Source organism: Elephas maximus, chromosome 10 (genome assembly GCF_024166365.1).
Source record: "Elephas maximus indicus isolate mEleMax1 chromosome 10, mEleMax1 primary haplotype, whole genome shotgun sequence".
Lineage (NCBI taxonomy): Eukaryota > Metazoa > Chordata > Mammalia > Proboscidea > Elephantidae > Elephas > Elephas maximus.
In genome coordinates this window covers 34,889,910-34,909,717 of record NC_064828.1, presented here as the reverse complement: position 1 = coordinate 34,909,717, position 19,808 = coordinate 34,889,910, and the positions used below count along the sequence as shown (strand labels likewise).

At 53.4% G+C, this 19,808-nt stretch overlaps 3 protein-coding genes across 6 annotated transcripts in view; 2 read left to right on the top strand and 1 right to left on the bottom strand.

Annotated features, from left to right (window-relative positions):
* Positions 1–71: 71 nt before the first annotated feature.
* On the top strand, positions 72–7,229 carry AP1G2 (adaptor related protein complex 1 subunit gamma 2). Of its 2 annotated transcripts, XM_049898489.1 has the most exons (22): positions 72–124; positions 266–470; positions 845–969; positions 1,121–1,262; positions 1,384–1,480; positions 1,655–1,731; positions 1,847–1,942; positions 2,379–2,459; positions 2,770–2,868; positions 3,062–3,117; positions 3,528–3,641; positions 3,817–3,957; positions 4,042–4,096; positions 4,181–4,303; positions 4,504–4,593; positions 4,683–4,810; positions 5,067–5,171; positions 5,514–5,634; positions 5,714–5,846; positions 6,548–6,711; positions 6,929–7,027; positions 7,113–7,229. In XM_049898489.1, exons 1-22 carry the CDS (start codon positions 90–92, stop codon positions 7,212–7,214), a joined length of 2,388 nt encoding a protein of 795 aa, XP_049754446.1. In that variant the 5' UTR covers positions 72–89; the 3' UTR covers positions 7,215–7,229. The 2 variants fall into 2 exon arrangements, with proteins under 2 accessions (XP_049754446.1, XP_049754447.1); XM_049898490.1 differs by lacking the exons at positions 72–124; positions 266–470; positions 845–969; positions 1,121–1,262; positions 1,655–1,731 and having other exon boundaries at positions 1,392–1,480.
* THTPA (thiamine triphosphatase) lies at positions 6,946–10,694 on the bottom strand. 3 transcript variants are annotated; one of them, XM_049898494.1, is made up of 4 exons: positions 10,352–10,694; positions 10,100–10,206; positions 9,382–9,930; positions 6,946–8,237 (listed from the first exon to the last, which is right to left on the bottom strand). In XM_049898494.1, the coding sequence occupies exons 3-4, from the start codon at positions 9,923–9,925 to the stop codon at positions 8,092–8,094; spliced, it is 690 nt and encodes a 229-aa protein (XP_049754451.1). In that variant the 5' UTR covers positions 9,926–9,930; positions 10,100–10,206; positions 10,352–10,694; the 3' UTR covers positions 6,946–8,091. The 3 variants fall into 3 exon arrangements, with proteins under 3 accessions (XP_049754451.1, XP_049754449.1, XP_049754450.1); XM_049898492.1 differs by lacking the exon at positions 10,100–10,206; XM_049898493.1 differs by lacking the exon at positions 10,352–10,694 and having other exon boundaries at positions 10,100–10,345.
* Positions 10,695–12,947: 2,253 nt separating this feature from the next.
* The window catches only part of ZFHX2 (zinc finger homeobox 2), a 29,424-nt gene continuing 22,563 nt past the window's right edge, over positions 12,948–19,808 (top strand). Inside the window, exon 1 of the mRNA XM_049898359.1 lies at positions 12,948–13,220. The gene's annotated coding sequence lies outside the window, so the exon portion shown is untranslated. The remainder of the gene's footprint in view (positions 13,221–19,808) is intronic.

Below are 19,808 nucleotides of genomic sequence, written 5' to 3'. Positions count from 1 at the left end.
GGGAGAAATGGGCGGGGCTCTAGCGCATGCTCAGTAGGGGCAGGCGGACGGGGGCCGAACGCATGTGTAGTGAGGTGTTCCCTGGGGCGATGAGGGCGGAATTTGGAGACCCGTGTGGGGAAAGGTAAATGTGTGCTCTGTTGTAGGGTAGCAGTGGGACACGGACCCTCAGATTCTTGGCACAGAGCAAGCCTGGGCAGAAAGGGCAGGCACATTCGGCTAGGGAGTGTTAAAGCCCTCTCTATTCCCGAGCTCTGCCCCCCAGGATGGTGGTGCCTTCGCTGAAGCTTCAGGATCTAATCGAGGAGATTCGTGGGGCCAAGACGCAGGCCCAGGAGCGGGAGGTGATCCAGAAGGAGTGCGCCCACATCCGCGCCTCCTTTCGGGATGGGGACCCCCTGCACAGGCACCGCCAGCTGGCCAAACTGCTCTACGTCCACATGTTGGGCTACCCTGCCCACTTTGGACAGGTATGGAGCAAGGACGCCTCCTTCTTGAATTTGTGGGGCGCAGGTCTCGGAATCCCTCACTGACCTCAAGTTTGTCATTCTGCAGTCTCTGAGCTCTCACAGCATGCACCGCTAACCTTCCCCATCCTAGCCCCCATTGGCGGTGAGCTGGCCTGAATCCTTCATTCTCTGGCCAGTCTCGTTCAGGGCACCTTCTCTCCCATCCCAAGGACTCCTAGTTCCTTGAAACTACCTACAAATGCCTGAATCTCCTAAGCCTCTCCCTCTTGTTGAAAGGAGGGTGATGGGTTATTGTGCCCCACAAGTCAATCTGGTGTTAAGATGGAAGATGGAACAGGGATGTTAGTGCCTCTGGTTTCACCCCTTCTCTATAGATGGAGTGCCTGAAACTGATCGCCTCCCCCAGATTCTCAGACAAGAGAATGGGCTACCTGGGGGCCATGCTTCTACTGGATGAGAGGCAGGATGCCCACCTGCTCATTACCAACAGCATCAAGAAGTGAGAGGGCTGGGGGTGATTCTAGGAAGCACTTGGAATCAGGGAGATGGGAGAGTGGGGAACTGGGAAATGCCAAGGGGCTGCCTGGTATAGGTACTGGGAAGGATTGGTTTTTTCAGAGGCTTCACTGACCCTCCTCCCAACCCTGCAGTGACCTGAGCCAGGGGAGTCAGCCAGTACAAGGTCTGGCCCTGTGCACTCTGAGCACCGTGGGCTCCGCTGAGATGTGCCGGGACCTAGCCACAGAGGTTGAGAAACTGCTCCTGCAGCCCAGCCCCTACATGCGCAAGAAGGTGAGGCAGCAGACTCTAGGCACTTGCCTCTCAAGAAACCATCCCTGGTTTGCCACGTGGTAGAGGTGTGCCATAGTACTTGATGGACCCCTGCCCTGTCTGAGCTCCCTGACCTCTGCAGGCTGTTCTGACTGCGGTGCACATGATTCGGAAGGTCCCTGAGCTGTCCAACATCTTCCTCCCACCCTGTGCCCAACTACTTCAAGAGCGCCACCATGGTAAGGCCACGGGGCTCCCCATCCCCTGCCTCTGCTCTTGCTGTGAACCGAAGAAGTGAAGGTTGTGACGGGAATACCAGCTCATAGGAGAAGGGCAGCACACACACCTATACACATGCCGTAGACTTTCCTTTGCCCCTGCCCTACCCTTTGCTTCCCCCACCCTGACCCCAGGCATCCTGCTGGGCACCATCACGCTGATCACAGAGCTCTGCGAAGGAAGCCCTGCAGCCCTCAGGCACTTTCGAAAGGTGGGCTGCTGAAGAGCAGGCACTGGGCCAGAAAAAGAGGGACAGTGGGGAGGGATGGTGCTGGAGGTTGAGAGGGTAAGAAGAATGCCTAGACACGGCTATGCCCTCCCTCCAGGTGGTACCCCAGCTGGTAGAGATCCTTCAGACTCTGGTGACATCGGGATACTCTGCAGAACACAGCATATCTGGAGTCAGTGACCCCTTCCTGCAGGTAGGCTGACCTTTATGAGCTGTATCCCTCGAACAAAGGGAGCTTAGAAATAAGACCACAGCCAGCGCCTACCTCCCAGAAAACACTTAGGCTCAGTCACTGTTTTGGGCAGGAAGGTGGCAGGCATAGGATTGCCTTGGTCATCCCAGCACCAGTGGGGGGAGGGGGGGAGGTGAGGTGCGGGGAGTACCATGTCAGAAGATCCAGTTTGACAGCCATAAAAAAATCCTATCCCAAACTCCCCAGGTGTCGCAGACTTCTGGTACCTTTCCAGGACCCCCAGGGACCTGTGGAGCTGAAAGGGAGGGGCAAGGAGGCTCTAGGGAGCCAACCAGACCCCTCACGATGCTCTCCTCAACGTTGGATTTTTCTCCTCAGCCCCATGACTCCTTACCCTATGAGCTCCTCCATCTTTCAACCTTTAACCCAACCTCAGGTCCAGATACTTCGTCTGCTTCGGATTCTGGGCCGGAACCACGAAGACAGTAGTGAGACCATGAATGACTTGTTGGCCCAGGTCCGGGACTGGGGAAGGGGCAGTGGTTAGGTGTGTTGCTCTGTGATCCCACCAGCCGTGGGCATCCCTCACATGACTACCCTCCATGAGTGCCTATATCATCACCTCTCTGTTACCCTCAAGACTGTGAACTCCATGAGGGACACAGTCTGTCTCAGTGCTGTAGCCCAGTGTCCAGTCTGGCCCTGGTACATAGCAGGGGGCTAAGGGAACTTTGTTGGATGGTTGAGGGGTGGACGGACAACACAGAAGAGACCTGAGGAGAGGACAGAGCCCTTTGCAGTTGTATCTCCTCTCTTAATCCACTCAGGTGGCCACTAACACAGAAACCAGCCGAAATGCGGGTAACGCGGTCCTGTTGGAGACAGTGCTCACCATCATGGACATACGCTCTGCAGCTGGTCTACGGGTATATGCCTCTCCCACTGTAGCCCTGCCCACCACCCCAGCCAGGGTTTCAGGTCCTGTTCACTGGATTCTGCCCTCTAACCCAGTAACCAACAGTGCCATCGAGTCTACCCATCATCATATGCCATGTGGCCCCTACTCCTGAATGAGCAGGTATGCGTTTCCTGACTGTCCCCAACTTCTGCTTCCCATAGGTTCTAGCCGTCAATATTCTTGGCCGCTTCCTACTCAACAGTGACAAGAACATTAGGTAATAGTCCTAGTGTCTGGCTGGGTCTGTGCTGTTGAGTCCCAGACCCTCTGCCCTCCTTTTCCCAGAGTCCCTTGATCTGCTTTTACCCTGTACCCAGGACAGCATAGGGAGTGGAGGCTGATGGCCATGGCATGCTAGGGTCTCTCCCATGCTAACCAGGTACGTAGCCGATGGCCATGGCATGCTAGGGTCTCTCCCATGCTAACCAGGTACGTAGCCGATGGCCATGGCATGCTAGGGTCTCTCCCATGCTAACCAGGTACGTAGCCGATTGCCATGGCATGGTAGGGTCTCTCCCATGCTAACCAGGTACGTAGCCAATGGCCATGGCATGCTAGGGTCTCTCATGTTAACCAGGTACGTAGCAGACAGCCATGGCATGCCAGGGTCTCTCCCACGCTAACCAGGTACGTAGCCCTGACGTCGTTGCTGCGGCTGGTGCAGTCTGATCACAGTGCTGTGCAGCGGCACCGGTCCACTGTGGTGGAATGTCTGCAGGAACCTGACACCTCCCTCAGCCGGTGAGCGGGGCTGGAGGGGATAAGAGGGCCCGGCACCTGGCGGCTAAGGCCCAAGCCAGGTTAGAGCAGCTGAGTGAGGCAGCTAAGGGGACAGATGCCTGGGAAAGGGGAGGGCCTGAGATAGGAAGGGGGTGACCTGGGTTGCTTTACATAGATACTTGTATTTCTCTATCAGGCGGGCCCTGGAATTGAGCCTGGCTCTGGTGAACAGCTCCAATGTGCGATCCATGACACGGGAGCTCCAGGGCTTTCTGGAGTCCTGTCCCCCTGATCTACGGGCTGACTGTGCGTCAGGCATCCTATTAGCAGCAGAGAGGTGAGGTGACGGGTGCCCAGGAGGCAGAGGGGGTAGAATTTGGGGAGGGTCAGTGCCAGGACTGATGAGTCATATGTCCCCCAGGTTTGCCCCAACCAAGCGGTGGCATATAGACACTATCCTGCACGTGCTGACTACGGTGAGGTGGGCTCTGGCCCGAGTGAGCTGGGTGGGAATACGCAGCTTACCACACTGGCTTGGCCATGTTCACTCCCACCCTCAGGCAGGCACCCATGTGCGGGATGATGCAGTAGCCAACCTGACCCAGCTGATTGGGGGAGCCCAGGAGCTACACGCCTATTCTGTCTGCCGCCTCTACAGCGCCCTGGCAGAGGACATCTCCCAGGTACTCTGCCCACCTGCATCCTGTGTGGTTAGGTCTTGTAGTTGCAAAACTTGGCCACCAGAGGGCGGTAGGCGCCCAGTTGCCAGGACAGAGCCAGGTGACAAAACTCTTAACTGCTCTCAGTGCCAAGGCCTGTCCCTTTCCACACCCCTCCAACCCTCACCATACACTGGTCCAGCAGTGTTTCTCATCCCATGCAGCAACCACTGGTACAGGTAGCTGCCTGGTGCATCGGGGAGTACGGGGACCTTCTGTTGGAGGGGAGCTGTGAAGAAACTGAGCCTCTTCAGGTGAGCCCTGCATTGGGGGTACACTGAGGGAGGGACTCAGGGGAGGCAGGGCCAGCTTTTGGGGTCACTGCCTGTGTCCACCTCGGAAGGTGGAGGAAGAAGAGGTGTTGGTGCTGCTCGAAAAGGTGCTGCAGTCCCATATGTCCCTGCCAGCCACCCGAGGATATGCCCTCACAGCCCTCATGAAGCTCAGCACCCGGCTCCGTGGGGACAACAAGTAAGAAGGGGTCCTAGCCCCTGCCACAGGTCCCCCTCTTGGAGCCCCTGGTAAGAGATGCCGTTTCACTGTGCCCACGAGTTTCTGAACTTCTCTCCAGCACACACCCCCTACTCCCCCCAATCCTTAGGCTCTTGCTTTTGAGCCAAGTATCTCAGGTACCTCCTTGCTCTGTGGGGTCTCTCCCCTGCCACATCCTGGAGCTGAAGGGCAGGGTGGACTCCTGTTCCCACTTAAACACACCACTGTGGCCCAGCCGCATCCGGCAGGTGGTATCCATCTACGGGAGCTGTCTAGATGTGGAACTGCAGCAGCGGGCTGTGGAGTATAACACACTTTTCCGGAAGTACGACCACATGAGGTGCGTTTGGCATTCTGCCTCAGCGTGGGGCCCAAACCCCGCCCTCTCCCTAAATGCACCTTTCTGGGTACAAGGGTTTCACCCTAACCAATGTCCTTCCTCATCCTGGGTGAGAGCCTCCCACCTGCAGTTCACTGAAGCTAAGCTGGCTTCCAACTCCCCTAGCTCATCTGAAAACCGGCAGCAGTGTGCCATCTGAGGAAATCAGAGGGGCACTTCTGACTTGCCATGTGCCCAGGGCTCTCCATGTTCTTGCCCCTTCTCCAAGATGCCTCTTGTGAAAGGCCCGGGGTCCACAAAGATGGTATTCCAAGGGGACGCACTTGTACTCCATCCTTTCAGGGCTGCCATCCTTGAAAAGATGCCTCTCATGGAGCGAGGTGGCCCTCAGGTTGATGAGGAGGCAGAGGAAAGCAAAGAAGCCAGGCTTTCAGAAGCAGCCCCTGCCCCCACAGAGCCCCAGGTGAGGCGGGTGGAAGCCCTGGAATGAGGACTAGGCCCGTGTCCATACCCAGGCCTGACCCTTGTACCCTTTTCCCCAGGCTTCAAAGCTCTTGGATCTGTTAGATCTCCTGGATGGCACTTCTGGGGACTCCCAGCATCCTCCTCTAGATCCCTCCCCAGGAGGTACCTTAGTACACCTCCTTGACCTGCCCTGTGCTCCTCCAGCCCTGGGTAAGTCTCAGCAAAGGCAAGGAGATGTCTGGGAAGGCTGGAGCTGAGAGAAGGAGAGGTGGGAATGTGTTGCTGCTTCTTAGCCAGGGACTGGGGTTCATGTACCCTCTTCCCTCCTATATGCACCCCCCCCCAGAAGGTAAAGTGTTATAGATTGTGCCCATTCTCTCCTGGACACCCTTCAGTGTCTTCCCTTGTTCTAGATTCTGCACTTTGGCCTGCGAAGCCCTGCTTCCTCCCCAGCCTCATCTCATGCCACTTTCCCACTGCATGCTCCACTGGCCCCTTTAGCTCCTCAAGCCCTCTCACCTCAAGCTTTCGGCATTTCATTTTACATTGAATGGTCTTTTCCAGCACATCACATGATCAGCTCATTCTCATTCTTCAGGTCTCAGCTAAAATGGCAGATGCCATCACCTATCGCCCCTCTCTAAGTTAGGTCTTCCCAGGTACACTGGCATAATTTCCTTCATAGCATCTGTTATAGTCCTTGATTATCTTGTTTGTTTTCATTTACTGTCTTCCTCCCCCACTAGACTGTAAGCTCCAATAGGCCAGGGACCTCATTTTCTTGTCCACTCTGTCACTAGCATCTTTAGTGCCCTCTACCCCAGTAGGTACTCAGTTGATTTTTGTTGAATGAATGAATGACCTTGTTATTCCAGAGGAAATGCTGAGCTGCCCGTCTCTTCTTACTCTAGCTCCCATCCCAAATGTCAAAGTGTTTGAGCGTGAGGGACTACAGCTGAATCTGTCTTTTGCTCGACCCTCTGAAATCCCTGCTTTGCTTTTAATCACTGCCACTGCCACCAACTCCTCAGGGAGTGATGTCACCCACTTTGTCTGCCAGGCCGCTGTGCCCAAGGTTTGTATTAAACCAGAGTTCAGAGGTGGCCTGGGCAGTCCAGGAAAAGAGGCCATTAAATGGAAGAGGGGGTGGGAGAGGGTGAGATGGCAAGGGAGTGGTGTGCAGACACAAGCATTGGGGAGTTAGGGAAAAGGGTCTGAACTATTGGGTGTGGAGGGTTGCCCAAGCCCAGCCGGCTGCCTTACTGTGCTCTGCCCAAACCTCCTATGCTCAGAGTATCCAGCTGCAGCTCCAGGCCCCTAGTGGGGACACAGTTCCAGCTCAGGGCGGCCTTCCCATCACGCAGCTCCTCAGAATCCTCAATCCCAACAAGGTGAGTCCAGAGGCCCCCAGAGATAAGACCCAGAGGAGGGAGAAGTCACAGGTGCTAACCCTGGTCTCTGCTCTTCTGTTCCTAGGCCCCCTTGCGGCTAAAATTGCGCCTTACCTACAACCACTTCGGGCAGTCGGTGCAGGAGATCTTTGAGGTGAACAACTTGCCCCTGGAGACATGGCAGTAACAGGCTCTGCCTCCAACCACAGCTTCAAATCCTATGCTCCAAGCCCCAGGGCCCCAGCAGCTTGGAGTTACCAGCAGGTGGCGCGCTCGCTCTGTGCATCCCACTGCAAAAACCGATGGGGCTTGCCCCCCTCCCCCACAAATAATGAAAGCCCAATAAAAGCTGAGAGGAGTGGGGAGCCATATTTGGGTATATTTGAGGTATAAAATGTGCATGAATAACAACAAGGGAAGAAGCGTTCTTACACAGAAATTACGTTATCTTCCCCAGCCTTTGAAACCTGTTTCTACAAGGAGGGTTTTCTTTCTTCCCAGCCTGGGGGGCAAATTTGTCCCCAAACTTCCACAGGAAGTACTCACCTGCTGGGGCCAAAGCAGGGCACAATTGCAAAATCAAACCAGAATTTTTAGATTTCCAACAGTGATTCCCACCCATTTCCCCAACCTGCTGCTATTCCCACACCCCAAGGCAAGGAAATCCCTGCTGCCTCCCCTGATCTCTAACTCAGCTGTAAGGTGGTTTAGGAGCCGCTGGCAGAATCAATGGCATCGACCAAGGGAGGGGAGGCGGCAAGGGATTTTCCTGTGCTTAACTACTGATCACGGCTAAGTGGAAATCCTATAAACACGAGCAGAAATCAATGGAGGCTGCTTAGCGGCCAGGGGAGAGGGGCGGCCCACAGATTGCATCTGACGGATGAGGGAGAAGAGGCAGCCAGGGAGGACTGAAGGAAGGTAGCTCGGTAGGTGAAGGAACAGGCAGAGCTGGAGACAGAGAAGTCACTGTAGGAAGGGAACCCAGGATAAGAGGCACAGTGAGCCCAGGAGTGAACCCCATTAGACCCCGAGCTTTCTTCCCCCTCTAGCAAGTGACATCCCTAGCCCAGGCTACTGTCTGGATGTTTAGTTTCCTGTAGCTTCTCTCTGAAGCTGTTCGATTCTAGCAGGAGTTGATAGTCCCGAGGCCGGAAGCGCTGCAGGTACACGATCAACTTGGCAGGTGGCTTCTCCTGTGCTGGCACACCTACAGGCAAAAGGACAGTGAGGAGAGAGCCAGACAGGTCCAAATGCTTTGACTGTGCTTCCCACACACCCAGCCAGGACCCCAGAGTTACTGAGGCAGCACTGGGATTCTGAGTGCCACCTAACAGCTTCCATAACCCAGTCCCTTATTGGCCTGTGGAACTGCGGGCTAAAAGGGCCAGTTCAGACAGGGGTGTAGCTGGGAAGCCAAGCATGCGGCTCTCCAGGAAGGAGAAATGGTAAAGAGGCACCCAAGGTGCCATGAAGACAGAAGAGTGCTTCATTTATTGTTTCTGTCCCTCAATCAAGATTAAAGCCTATATGAGTCGGAATCGACTTGATGGCACTGGGTTTGGTTTTGGTTTTTAGGCAGGCCAAAGCTTATTAGCTTGGTAATGAAGCACATGCAGAGATGCCCACACAGAGAGAAACCAAGGGGTGTCCAAAGAAGACTAGAGAAAAAGCTGTAGCTGTGGGGCAGGGTCCGCATAGAATCTGCCCTCCATCTGGTATTGTGCTGCCCATTGCTAGTGTTGGTTGTCAGTGCCTGGCAGCACGCTGGGCACACAGCAGGAAATTCAGTGTATGTTTGCTGAGAAGGCAGTAAGAGCATTCCAGGCTGTGATACCCTGTGGGATGCACAACCCTATACCTGTGTGGATGACTGTCTATAAGGAAGCTAAGCCTAGGAAAAGAAGAACCCACCAGAGCTTACCAACATTCTTACATTTTACTCAAAGCCAACAGGACAATTGAGAATCCAGGTAGTTGTGAAAATGAGAGGAAGGGGGCTGTGGAGGGGGAGGAAGGAAGGACTGAAGTAGGAATGGATAGAGGCCTGACAAATGGAACTGAAGGAGACCTGCAATGGCTAGAGATATTCAGTGGAAAACTAGATGAGACACAAAGCCTGGGATAAAGACTAGACACACGTGGAAGGATTAAATCTAGCTGGACAGCTACTATAAAAGCAGAGAAAACCAGATTTGATAGTCAACCCTAAACCAACTGGGTACTCTAGGAAATGAGTAAAACAATTCCCATTACAGAAATAACCCAAGACCCTCCCCTACTACATGGTTCAGTGGGTGCATCCAAAAGAAAGTGGAGAGCAGGGAAAGCACAGAGGGGCCTGTTTCCCTCACCAAGCAGGCTGCTGAGGCTGAGGATCTTCTCCAGGGCAGTTGGCACCTCAGCCTCCTCATGTACCAGGGTCTCCACCTCACCCACAGCATAGCCAAAGTCAGCTGTATCCAAGTCCACCTTGAGTGGCAGCTCCTCTTCAGCCCCTAAGAGGACCAGCTTCCAGGCACTCCGCTTAGTCACAAACTTAGCTACTTCCTGCAGCCCCAGCGGACCCAGCAGAGCAGCCACGCCTCCAGCCCCCAGGCCCTCAGCCCCCAGCACCTCACAGAGCTGGGCCACAATTGCAGGCTCAGCTGTGAGTTCCCTGTACTCAGTGTGGGGTCCTGAGACACCTGCTACTCCAGGACATTTGAGCTCCCATCCGCTACCCTCTCGCTGCCGAAGCCAGTGGTTAGCCTTCATGAGGCACAGCTCAGAGGTGTCATAGTAGCTGTCTTGGAAAGTGATCCGGTGCTCCAGGGTGCCCCCCAACTCCTGCAGCCGCTCCTCTGTGTCAGGCCCAGGGACGAACTTTCGCTCCACCTCAATCAAGCCCTGGGCCATGCTACCTGCAATCAGTCAATCAACAAACATTTGCTGAGCTCCAAAGAGTGCAAGGTCTGGGTACTCAGCCCTGCAGGGAGACAGTTCAGGACAGTCCCCGACCCTGGAAAACTTAGGAGACACACACACAGTGTTGCAGAGCTCGCTGCCGAAGCTACAGCCCTTTCTCCCTACCATCGGTGATGGATGGCCCAGACCAATGTTTTAAGGCTCCACAAAAGTGACAGGACCCCAATTAAATTCCTTCCACTGCTGATGATGTGCTCAATCCAAAGGCCTCCCTAGAAAAAAGACCGGCCGTGTAGCAGGTGTTCTTTCAGCGCTCTCTCTATATACCTTGGTACCCCCGAAGGCCAGTGGCTCACCGTCCAGGATGACCCTGCCCTTCCCCGACCCAGTCCCGGCCGGCGGAGCTTCGGGTCTCACCTCAAAGCCCGAGGGTCTCCCTCTTGCGGGACCCGGAAATGGAGGGAGGGAGCCCAGGCCTCACCCGCGAGGAATGCCGGGAGCAGTCCCTAGCTCCGGACCTCCGCCCGGCTCTCTGCGCACACGGCCAGTCGCAGCAAGAGCGGCCATGTTAAGCCCGATGCGGTTGTGCATAGAGCAGACGGGGGCCCAAGTGGCCTTCTAGGTTAGGGGGAGACGGGACTCCTGCAGTGGGCAGGGCGGCGACGCCGTCACCTCTGCGCCTTGTTCCCCATTCCCGACTCCTCCTAGTTCCCGAAGGTCCGTCCGGGTCGCAGGCCTCAGCCTAAGCCCGGGTGCCCTGGGACCCGGGTGCATGATGGGAGATGTAGTTCAAAAAGGAGACTGCTTTCTCTCCCCACCCGTCGCTATGGTGACAAGAAAGCTGCAGTTAGTGCCTGCGGGGCTCTACCTAAAGCTGAGCCAAGACAGGGAGGCGGTGGGAAGAGCCGGGTGGAAGGAGCTAGGCCAAAGTCCCGTCTCCAACCCTCTCACTCCGTAAGCAGATGGGCCTGGAATATAAGCCACTCAGACACTGTCCGACAGATATTCGACCATTTACGGTGGCCCTCTAAGTGCAGGCCAGTGGTAATGGGCTGAAGAAAGTTCGGCTACTCTGGAGTTTTGGAGGGGATTTAATACATCTGGCATGCATGTTCAGGGTAAGGGAGATAGGGAACTTCCTGTGGGAAGAGAAGGTGATATTTTTTATTGGAACTAAAGACATGATGGGATTTCAGCAGTTAAAGACCCAGATGAAGAAAGCAGCAGTATGAGCAACGGTCCAGAAGCTGGACAGCACCTGGGCAGTGTGTAGGTAGAGGGAGATTAGGCTAGAAGTGGGGCTGAGGGAGGGTCAAACTGAGGAGTTTGTCAGTGAGTTTCCAGTGGTCCCATTTAAAATACAGGAAGGCATGGAGGTCGCCCCTACTTCTTTAGGAGACAAAATAGAGACTGCTCCTTCTTACTCCTAAGGAATATCATTATTGGGAGAACTTAACTGTATGTCAGAATCTCCAGACGAAGTTACTCGTTGAGGAGAGTAGCTCTTGTCAACCCCTGGGCTCCCTCCTGCCAGGCTCTCAACAGCTGCCCTCTCCCCAGTATGTTTCTGGAAACACATGTCCAGTGGAAAGTACCTGGGGAGGACACTGGTTTACAGACAGGGCATCTTGAATGTGGGATGTCTTAGATGCATCCCTCCCCCCATCCCATGCCAAGCATGGAGGTATGGAGGGAAGAGCCTTCAGCTCCTAACTCCTTTCACTGGCTGACTTGTCATCCATCCTTTGCTTTTCAGTTTTGTTGCCCCAAGAAGACCTGATATCTTCTCCAAGTCATAAAGGTCAATCTAGTGGGGCCAAGGTATCAGGTTAATGGAATGGGAAGTTGACTCCCAGCTCCACTTTCTAGGTGTTTGGACTTGCACAGGCTACTCCATTTCCCTAAACCTGTTTTCTCATTGGTAAAATGTGGGCTGCTTTTAATAGTGAGGATTCAATGACAAACTATCTGAAGCATAATAGAGATTCAAATGTTAGTTCTTTCTCCTTGCTTTTTTCCTGTGAACTCTGGAATTTTTCTTTCCTTCTTTCTTCCTTTCTTTTTTAAAGAGAAGTAGGCTGTAGCAGCTAATGTGACCACTGGAGCCAGACCACGGAGGTTTAAATCCTGCAGCTGTCACTTATTCACCATGTGACCATGGACCATTTAATTAACTTGTTTGTACTTTGGTTTCCTTAAGTGTAAAAATGGGACTAATAAAAATCGTATCTATCTCATAGGATTGTGAGGGCTGAAAAAGTTAATATATGTAGAAATGCTTGGAACTGTCCCTCTGCATTCAATAAGTCTTTGCAATTATTGTTATTTAGAATATAGGAGACCATATAAACTGGTAAACTGAAGGTGAGAACAAGGAGCCAGAAGCCACCGGCCCCCTGGCCCCCCACTCTTGCGACTATGTGACCCCGTGTAGGAGACAAGTTCCCAGAGACTTCAGAGGAATTGCTGTGGAGGAGAAGGTTCTAGTACCCAATCAGAAAAATCAGAAGGGAGGGGGGAATAGGACAGGAAGAAGGGAGTGAAAAAAAAGCCTGGGGCGGCTCTGGGAAGCTGGTAAAAGCCAGGGCTTGCTCTCGAGCGGATTTAAAACAACCCAACAAACGTACGGTTTCTGCAGGCAAGAGAAGGAGGAGACAGAAGTTTAAAGGAACCTTTTTTACCCCGTTGGTAGGCAGGCGCCAGCTTGCTACTGGTGCTAGAGCAGGGGAGCCCTGCCTCCAGCCCTAGCCCTGGCTCCGGCCCCCCAGCTCCCGGACGGTGGGCGGGGGCGGACGGACTACATCTCCCGGCATGCGCCGCGGCGGGCGGGCCGCTGCACCTGCTCAGTGGGGCCGCCCCGGGCGCCTGGGTATTGATTATTCCATTGTGTGGGACGCCTCGGCTCCAGCCAGTGAATGAGGCGGAGGAGTGAGGGCGAGGAGGAGGAGGAGGAGGAGGGTGAGGAGGAGGAGGAGGCAGGGAGCGAGCGAGTGCCCAGGGTGAATCAATGGAAACCCCCTCACGAAGCCGGGAAAACACTTCAGCCGCAGCCAAATAGCATTGATTATTTTCCTTCACTTCCCTCACCGCCGCGAATTTATTTATTTATTTTTTCCATCTCCGTCCCCGACGCCCCGGAGCGAGTGCTGGAGGGAGGGAGGAGGAGGGGGAAAAAAAAGGAATCAACACATCGGAGAAGTCCCTTCCAAGAGCCGCCCCCTCCCCTCCCCGCCTCGCGCTGCTCGGCGGCCGCGGTTCGACTCCCGTCCCTGCTTCCAGCTGAGGTGTAAGTGCATCGATTTCCGATGCTGCTGGGTTGGTTTTTTTTTCTCCTCTCCCTCTCTCTCTTCTTTCCTTCCTTGCTCTTTGGAAGCTCGAGACGGAGGGGAGAGGAGGCGCTCGGAGGCTGCCGCTGGCGGGGACGGAGAGGGACGGGAAGGGGGCTGGGGGAGGGGGCACGGACGGACGGACAGACCTAGAGCCCAGGGAGAAGGAGGGGCAGGGGTGTGGAAGGGAGAGGGCTTGCGGGCGGGGATGGAGGGAAGAGAGAGATGCAGGGGTGGAGGGAGAAACAGGAAAGCGAAAGGCATCGAGGCTGGACCAGGAGCCAGCCGGACAGACGGAGGGTAACGAAAGCCTAGACGGACTGCGCGGAGCTGTGCGGGGAACGGGGGTCCCAGAGGGAAGGGGAGGCCGGGTGAGTGCGGGGGCTTGGAGCTGTCAGCCGGAAGGGGCCTGGGTCTCGGCGGCCCCCCGCCGGCCGCGGGTTGAGGTTTGGAACCGCAGCGGGCGGGCTGATGGATGGTCTGTCGCGCTGGGGCGGAGGTACAATGGGGGGAATGTGGATACCCTCAGTCTTCGTTTTTGCCTGAAGTTGAGCTTTTTTTAGGAGGACGGTGCGAGTAGGTGAGGGGAGGCCACAGCCCCAGTCAAGGCGAAGCATGTCTGTCCGGGCCCCCCAACTCTCAGTGCATTCTCATCTTCCCCTCTCTCAGGGTGGCCCTATCATTCTTGAGCACTCAACCACCCTTCTTCCTGCGCCTGTAGTCCCGCTGATCTCTGTCCATGTGTCCCTGCCTCTTGGTTTTCCCATTCTTCACCCATCCACCTCTGAGTCTGTCTCCGTGTGACCCTTCCCATCCGAGTGATCCTCTCTCTGTGTGTCCCTGTCACTATGTGTCAAGCCTTGGCCATCTGACTGTTCTGCCCGTCTAGGACTCCATGCCTTCTCCTTCACGGTGTGTGTGGATATCTCTGGCCTCTTCAGGCTACTTTGGAGTTTGTTCATCAGTCATGATTGTGGTGTCACTGGTCAGGGGTCCAGGAAGAGTAGGGGAATGGAGTAGATGTGTTTCCCCCAAGGACTCGCGTGCCCTTTCAGCATAGCCAGGATGGCTTCCTCTCAGAAGCTTTGGAACTTCCTAGCATTGTTGACGGTCCCCTTTGCCATGTGCCTGTCTCCCTCATCAGGACCTCGCCTCCTGGCCTGTGTCATCCGCCTCTCCAGGAGCTTCCCCGTAAACCTCTTCCTTGCTGACTTAATTTTTTGCCCTTCCCCCACTTTACCATTGTATATTTTTTCATACCCCCATTTTGTCTCACCCCTTCTTTTCCACCCTTTTCTCCCGTGGTCTTCTTTGCTTATTCTCCACCTTTGTTCCCATAATCTACCCTCTTCCTACCTTTTCTCTTTGGTCACTCCAAGTTCCTTTTATTATTCCTTCTCTTACCCAGCATTTTAACCCCAGCATCCCTGGAACCAGAGAACAAGGGGCCAGGGGAGGTAGGGGGTATGATTTGTAAAGGCACAAAAACAGGACAAGAAATCAATTTAATGGGTTTCCAGGGGCATATAACCCCTTCATCAGTTGGTGCAATTATGTCAGTTAACTGTCAGCTTTGATTTTGTAAGGGGATGTTCTTTAGGACTGAGCTCCACTCTGCCCGGTTGCCCTCGCCTTTTGGTTCATTCTAGATTTCAGCAGCTTTCTCTTCACTTCCCAGTTCATCTGCTTCCTGGGCCCAACCTGTCCTTCAGCTACTATTAAAAAAAAAAAAAACTATTACCATATTTGAATTCCACACGATTCTTTACTAGGCATTTTTATTAGGGTGATAAATGTTATCTTTTGCAAAAGGCCAGGTCCCTTCAGCCTAAAGAATGGTAAAGGTGGATAAAGGGTCTGGAGAGTTTACTTTGATTTTAAGCCCATCATTGTTTTTCCAGACCTTGAGGAGCTTGCAAGGGTAAAAGGAGGAGGTAGATATGGGCCGAAGATGGAAGATTTCAAAGGTGAACAGAATTACGGAAAGGAAGGGGAGGCTGGGTGCAGTAAACACATGGTGTAGAGAAATGTATGACGTGAGGAATGTGCAAAGGAAAGGAAGAAAATCTATGTGGAATGGGGGCAGGGGAGGAACTGAGGGGTGGCTGATTAATGAAAAATTGGGAGAGTGAAATAAAACATGATTTAATAGCTATACAGAGGGAAAGAGAGAGAAATCTTAAAGAGGAGGTCAACAGAGAAAGCAGTATGTAATGAAGGAAACTGATGAATGAGATGAGATAGAGAAAGAGTGTGGTACAAAGAAGGTAAATGGTTGGCAAAAGGAAGGGTGCTGAAGCAGATCACAGCTGCACAGAGCATGGTGGGGGAAAAGGCGAGGACAGGTATCAAAGGAAACAAATGTCTCAGTGTGAGAAGGACACAGCGTGACCAATGCAAAGACAGAACTGCAGGAGGGGCAATTTGGAAAAAAAGGGACGTTAACAAAAATAACCACTGGGCGATAGCCCCAAAAGAGAGAGATGCTAAGTGAGAGGGGGAGAGTGCAGAGACATCAGGTGCAGAGAGAGGGAGAATGAACCCCACAGCATTCATTCCAGTGGCCTCGTTACTCACTACACCACCAAAGGCATTTTCACTTCATTTGCAAGCCAGGAGAACATGAGCAAAGACATGAAAAAGAATTCCCATTTACTTTAGCTGACAGGAACTTGAATCTTCTCAGCCCCCTGAGAACTAAAGACCTCAAGCGTCTGATGTCATAAATTGCTGGTGTTGCCTTGGCAACCTGACAGGGCTCTTCCCTCTATGATGTCAGAGGCAGCTGGTGTTACCTGAGACCCATACAGGAACAACAGGGGCTTTTGGGGGAGCTATATCTCAAGCATGGGGCCTAGGCCTGAGGCAAATCTGTAGGATTCCTGGCTCTGGTAGTTTGACCTTGTCCCCTTAGGGCTCTTCTTACCTCAGAATGATGACCTGTTCGTGGAGGCCTGAGGTTCACGGGAGCCTGACAGAAGCAAGAGGAAGGGACCAGAGGAGACAGGGCATTAAGGATGGGATGGTAGGACTAAAAGGCAAAGAAGGAAGGGAGAACAGGAAATGTTAGTTACCAAATATGAAAGGAGCAGGGCTTTGTGAGCAGGCAGGAGAGTTACTGAAGATGTAAGATGAACCTGGCTTTGGGTTTAGGAATGGAGGCTAAAGTTGGAAATGGAGGGTAGAGGGGATCAGAACTGTATGAGAGTATGAACTGATGCAGGCATAAAGGGGAAGGATTCTGAAATGTCAGAGGACATAGTAGAATTTGGCTGTAGAGGAAGAAAAAAAAGGGACTCTGGGTTGGAAAGGCCAAGCTGTCAGATGGGACACCCAGGGTTAGTTGTGATGGCCATATGAGCAAGGGCCAGGTCTGTCTGGCTTACAGTTGTTTCCCAGTACCTAGCATGGTGCCTGTAACGCAGAAGATGTCTAATAAATACCTATTAACCAAATGTGGAATTAATAGGGAGAAGCTAAGGAAAAGAGTTGCCCATCATCTCTCCCCCCAGCCCCCCAGGCCTAAGTCTACACAAATGGATAAGCTGAGAAATTAAAAACTGGAGGAAAGGGCTGGAGGGGAATTAACCCAGTGACAGTGAGATCTGAGACAGAGAGAGGAGAGACTTTGGGTCAGGGACACATATGGAGGCAGCCAGGGCAAACATGGGCCGATTTGGGGTAGTCTTTGAAGAGATAAAGGGAGGACAACATGAATGAACAGTCCAAGAAGCCCAAGGGGAAGCTGTGGAGGGGGGTAGAGGCAGTTTCCAGAAAAGGTTGAGCGTTGTTTCCAAGGAGAGTCAGCAGATTTGAATTAGAACTAGCATCCTTACCCCATTCCCAGTCATGAAACCGCAGTGGAATCAGTCACATCCATATAAACACTGGTCACAAACAGAGTTCATAAATCAATACCAGACCCATCCTAAACACTCTGTCCCAAGTCCCAACCCAGGTAATTACAAGTCAGCACTGACCAAGTGAGCCAAAAGGCAGAGGGAGGCACAGGTTACAGCTGCACAGACCTTGATGTAAGGAGCCCTATGAGATAGGGTCTTGATGTCTGACAGCCTATTGTTGAATAAGCCCAGAAGGATCTAGAAGTCAGGGAGGCGAGAGATGCAGAGCTCACGCCAATTCTCAAAGTGAAATCTGCAGACAGAGGTCTAAATACAGAAGCCATAGGGGAGAAAGGTACACCAAATCAGGGATTATAGCCAGTCCTGTGCTAAAGAGCCCAAAAGACTCTGAACGGGTTGAAAATCTGGGCAAGAAGACCTAAAGAGAGAGCAAGCTGAGAGCCCTGGGGGAGAGAGTCTGGCCATAAGAAAGGCCAGGGCAGCTGGAGAAGGTGCTGGTGGGAGGGAGCCTGAGGGAGCATGGTGGCTGCTATATGCACTGTCAGCCGCCGCCATGGACTTGGGCAGCTCATATTTTGCAGCAAGCGACAGGCTGTCGACACGGCGGTCTTTTACCTCACCGTTAGAAACTCATTTCATTGATTTTTCCATCTTTCTTCTCTGGCTTCTCATACTAAGCTCAGTCATCCCACCACCCACTCCCCCAGAGCCCCTTGCCTCTCTGGGGAAAGCCTCAGGCAACAGCCCACCCCCTCCTTCATCCCAGGCTGGTGAGGCAGGGGTGAAAGACTGAGAGGTGCTTTCCAGTACCCTGAGATAATCCCCACTGGTTCTCTGCCACCTTCCCCCCCACCCCCCATGTAGAGAACTAGTCCAGAGAGCAGGACCTCCGTGTACGGTTGTTCAGGGTGCTTAGTTAAGGGGTGGCGGGGCTGAGATCCACCTGGTTTCCTGTCACCAAGCTGTACCAATGGCATGCGTGCTGCATACACCTGGAGGAAGAGAGCTTTTTCTAATTCTGACTGAGACTGCTCTGCACTCCTCAAGTATTTTTTCCAAAGTCTGTTTTTGACTGCCTATACTTGCCTGGAGGGGGTCAAACGAGAGAACAGGAGCCCTCCTCTGTGCCTGGGCAGGAATATGGGATTACATTAAAGCTAAGGTTTCAGTGAGGAAACCCCCATGTGGATGGTGGTGTTGAAGGGCCATCCACTGGAACGGTGCACACGTCGGGGTGTGTGCAATTAGGACATAATTGGCATGAGGTGTACAAGAGCTCCCTGTGGGGAGGAGAGTGTCTGTGTGTCTGGTTCTGCGTAGCATGTTGACGTGCAAAGTCAGTGGGGCAGGATGGGTGTGGGTGAGAAATTTGACTTCATGTGTGGATATTTCTCTAGTGCCTCCTCCAGTCACAGCCAACTACCCCCTCAGCCTCTCCCTTTGGGGCTGGGATTGGGCTAAAGGTCAAGAGTCAATTGCCAGTCATTTGGCTTTTCAGTGAAGGAGGGCAGAGGGTGGGACGGGAGTGTTAGAATGTTTCCCTGAGGAACTGATGGGGTCAACGCCATTTCCATCCTCAGATTTTTAGTTTCTTGTTTTGCTGGGTACCATTCCATCCACTCTCTCCCACCCACCCCTAATCTCAAGCCTAAGGCCCTCTGCCTCTGTCCTCCTTTTTCACTGGTGTTGATGAAGCAGTTTCTCTGGGGGCCAGAGTGTCTTGGGTGTCTGAGTCTAGATTCTGCTGCTTCCCCTGTGGCTTTGGCCTGTGGCCTCCATCGCAGTTGTTTCTCTTCCTACCCAGCCCCCATGTTCAGTTATCACTGCCCTGACTGGGGCTTGGGCCGCAAATGCCTTTCTTCCTCTGATTTCCAGCTTCTTCAGTATGTATGGTTTCCAAAACCTAGAGATAAGCCCCAGTGCTTTAGGGAGAGGAGCGCACCTGAGGTTGGGAAGAGAGAAAACCCAGGAAGGACAAGCAAGAGGTTCAGAATATACTGGGTAAGGAGGAGTAGGGAGAAGAGAGACCGACTGAGTCTGACAGAGATTGAGGGAGTCAAAGGTTAAAAAAACATGTGACTTAGTGATGGAGGACAGCCCAGAGAGTCGGCCACAATTTAAATGGGGGGCGGGGGGCGGGGGCGGGCAGTGAGAACTAAGAAAGAAATTGGAGCGAACTGGGAGCCTGACCCCTGCAGGGAAATAGAAGACAGCTGAGGAGGAGGGAGGACGAGTGGTTGTCTGAGAGGCTTAAGGCAGAAAAGCCAGGCTATGGTCTCGGCCTCTGCGTCAGTCCTGAGTTCAAGCCGTGCTGGCTTTGACCCTTGTGGGAGGAACTGAAGTGGCAAATTAACGTCGATAATGAAGTCACTGCTCCTTGTTTGTCTTTGCTGGTTTCCCCTTGAGATTTGTCCTCTGGCCAGACGGGGCAGTGTGGGGGAGGGGAGGGACAGCAGCAGTGCAGGGCGGCGGAGGGAGAGCACGGGCAAGAGGATAGAGAAATAGAGATGTGGAGGGTAAACAGGCATGAGGAAAGAGCAGGAAGAGTGCAGTATGAAGGGAAGAGGAACCCAGGAATGGAGGAGAGGAGAAAAGAAGGAAGATATGAAAAGACAAGGGGAGAAGAGTGTGGAGCGGAAAGAGAGATAGGGAAAAGAACAATGGGGGAACAGGAGAGGGAAACCT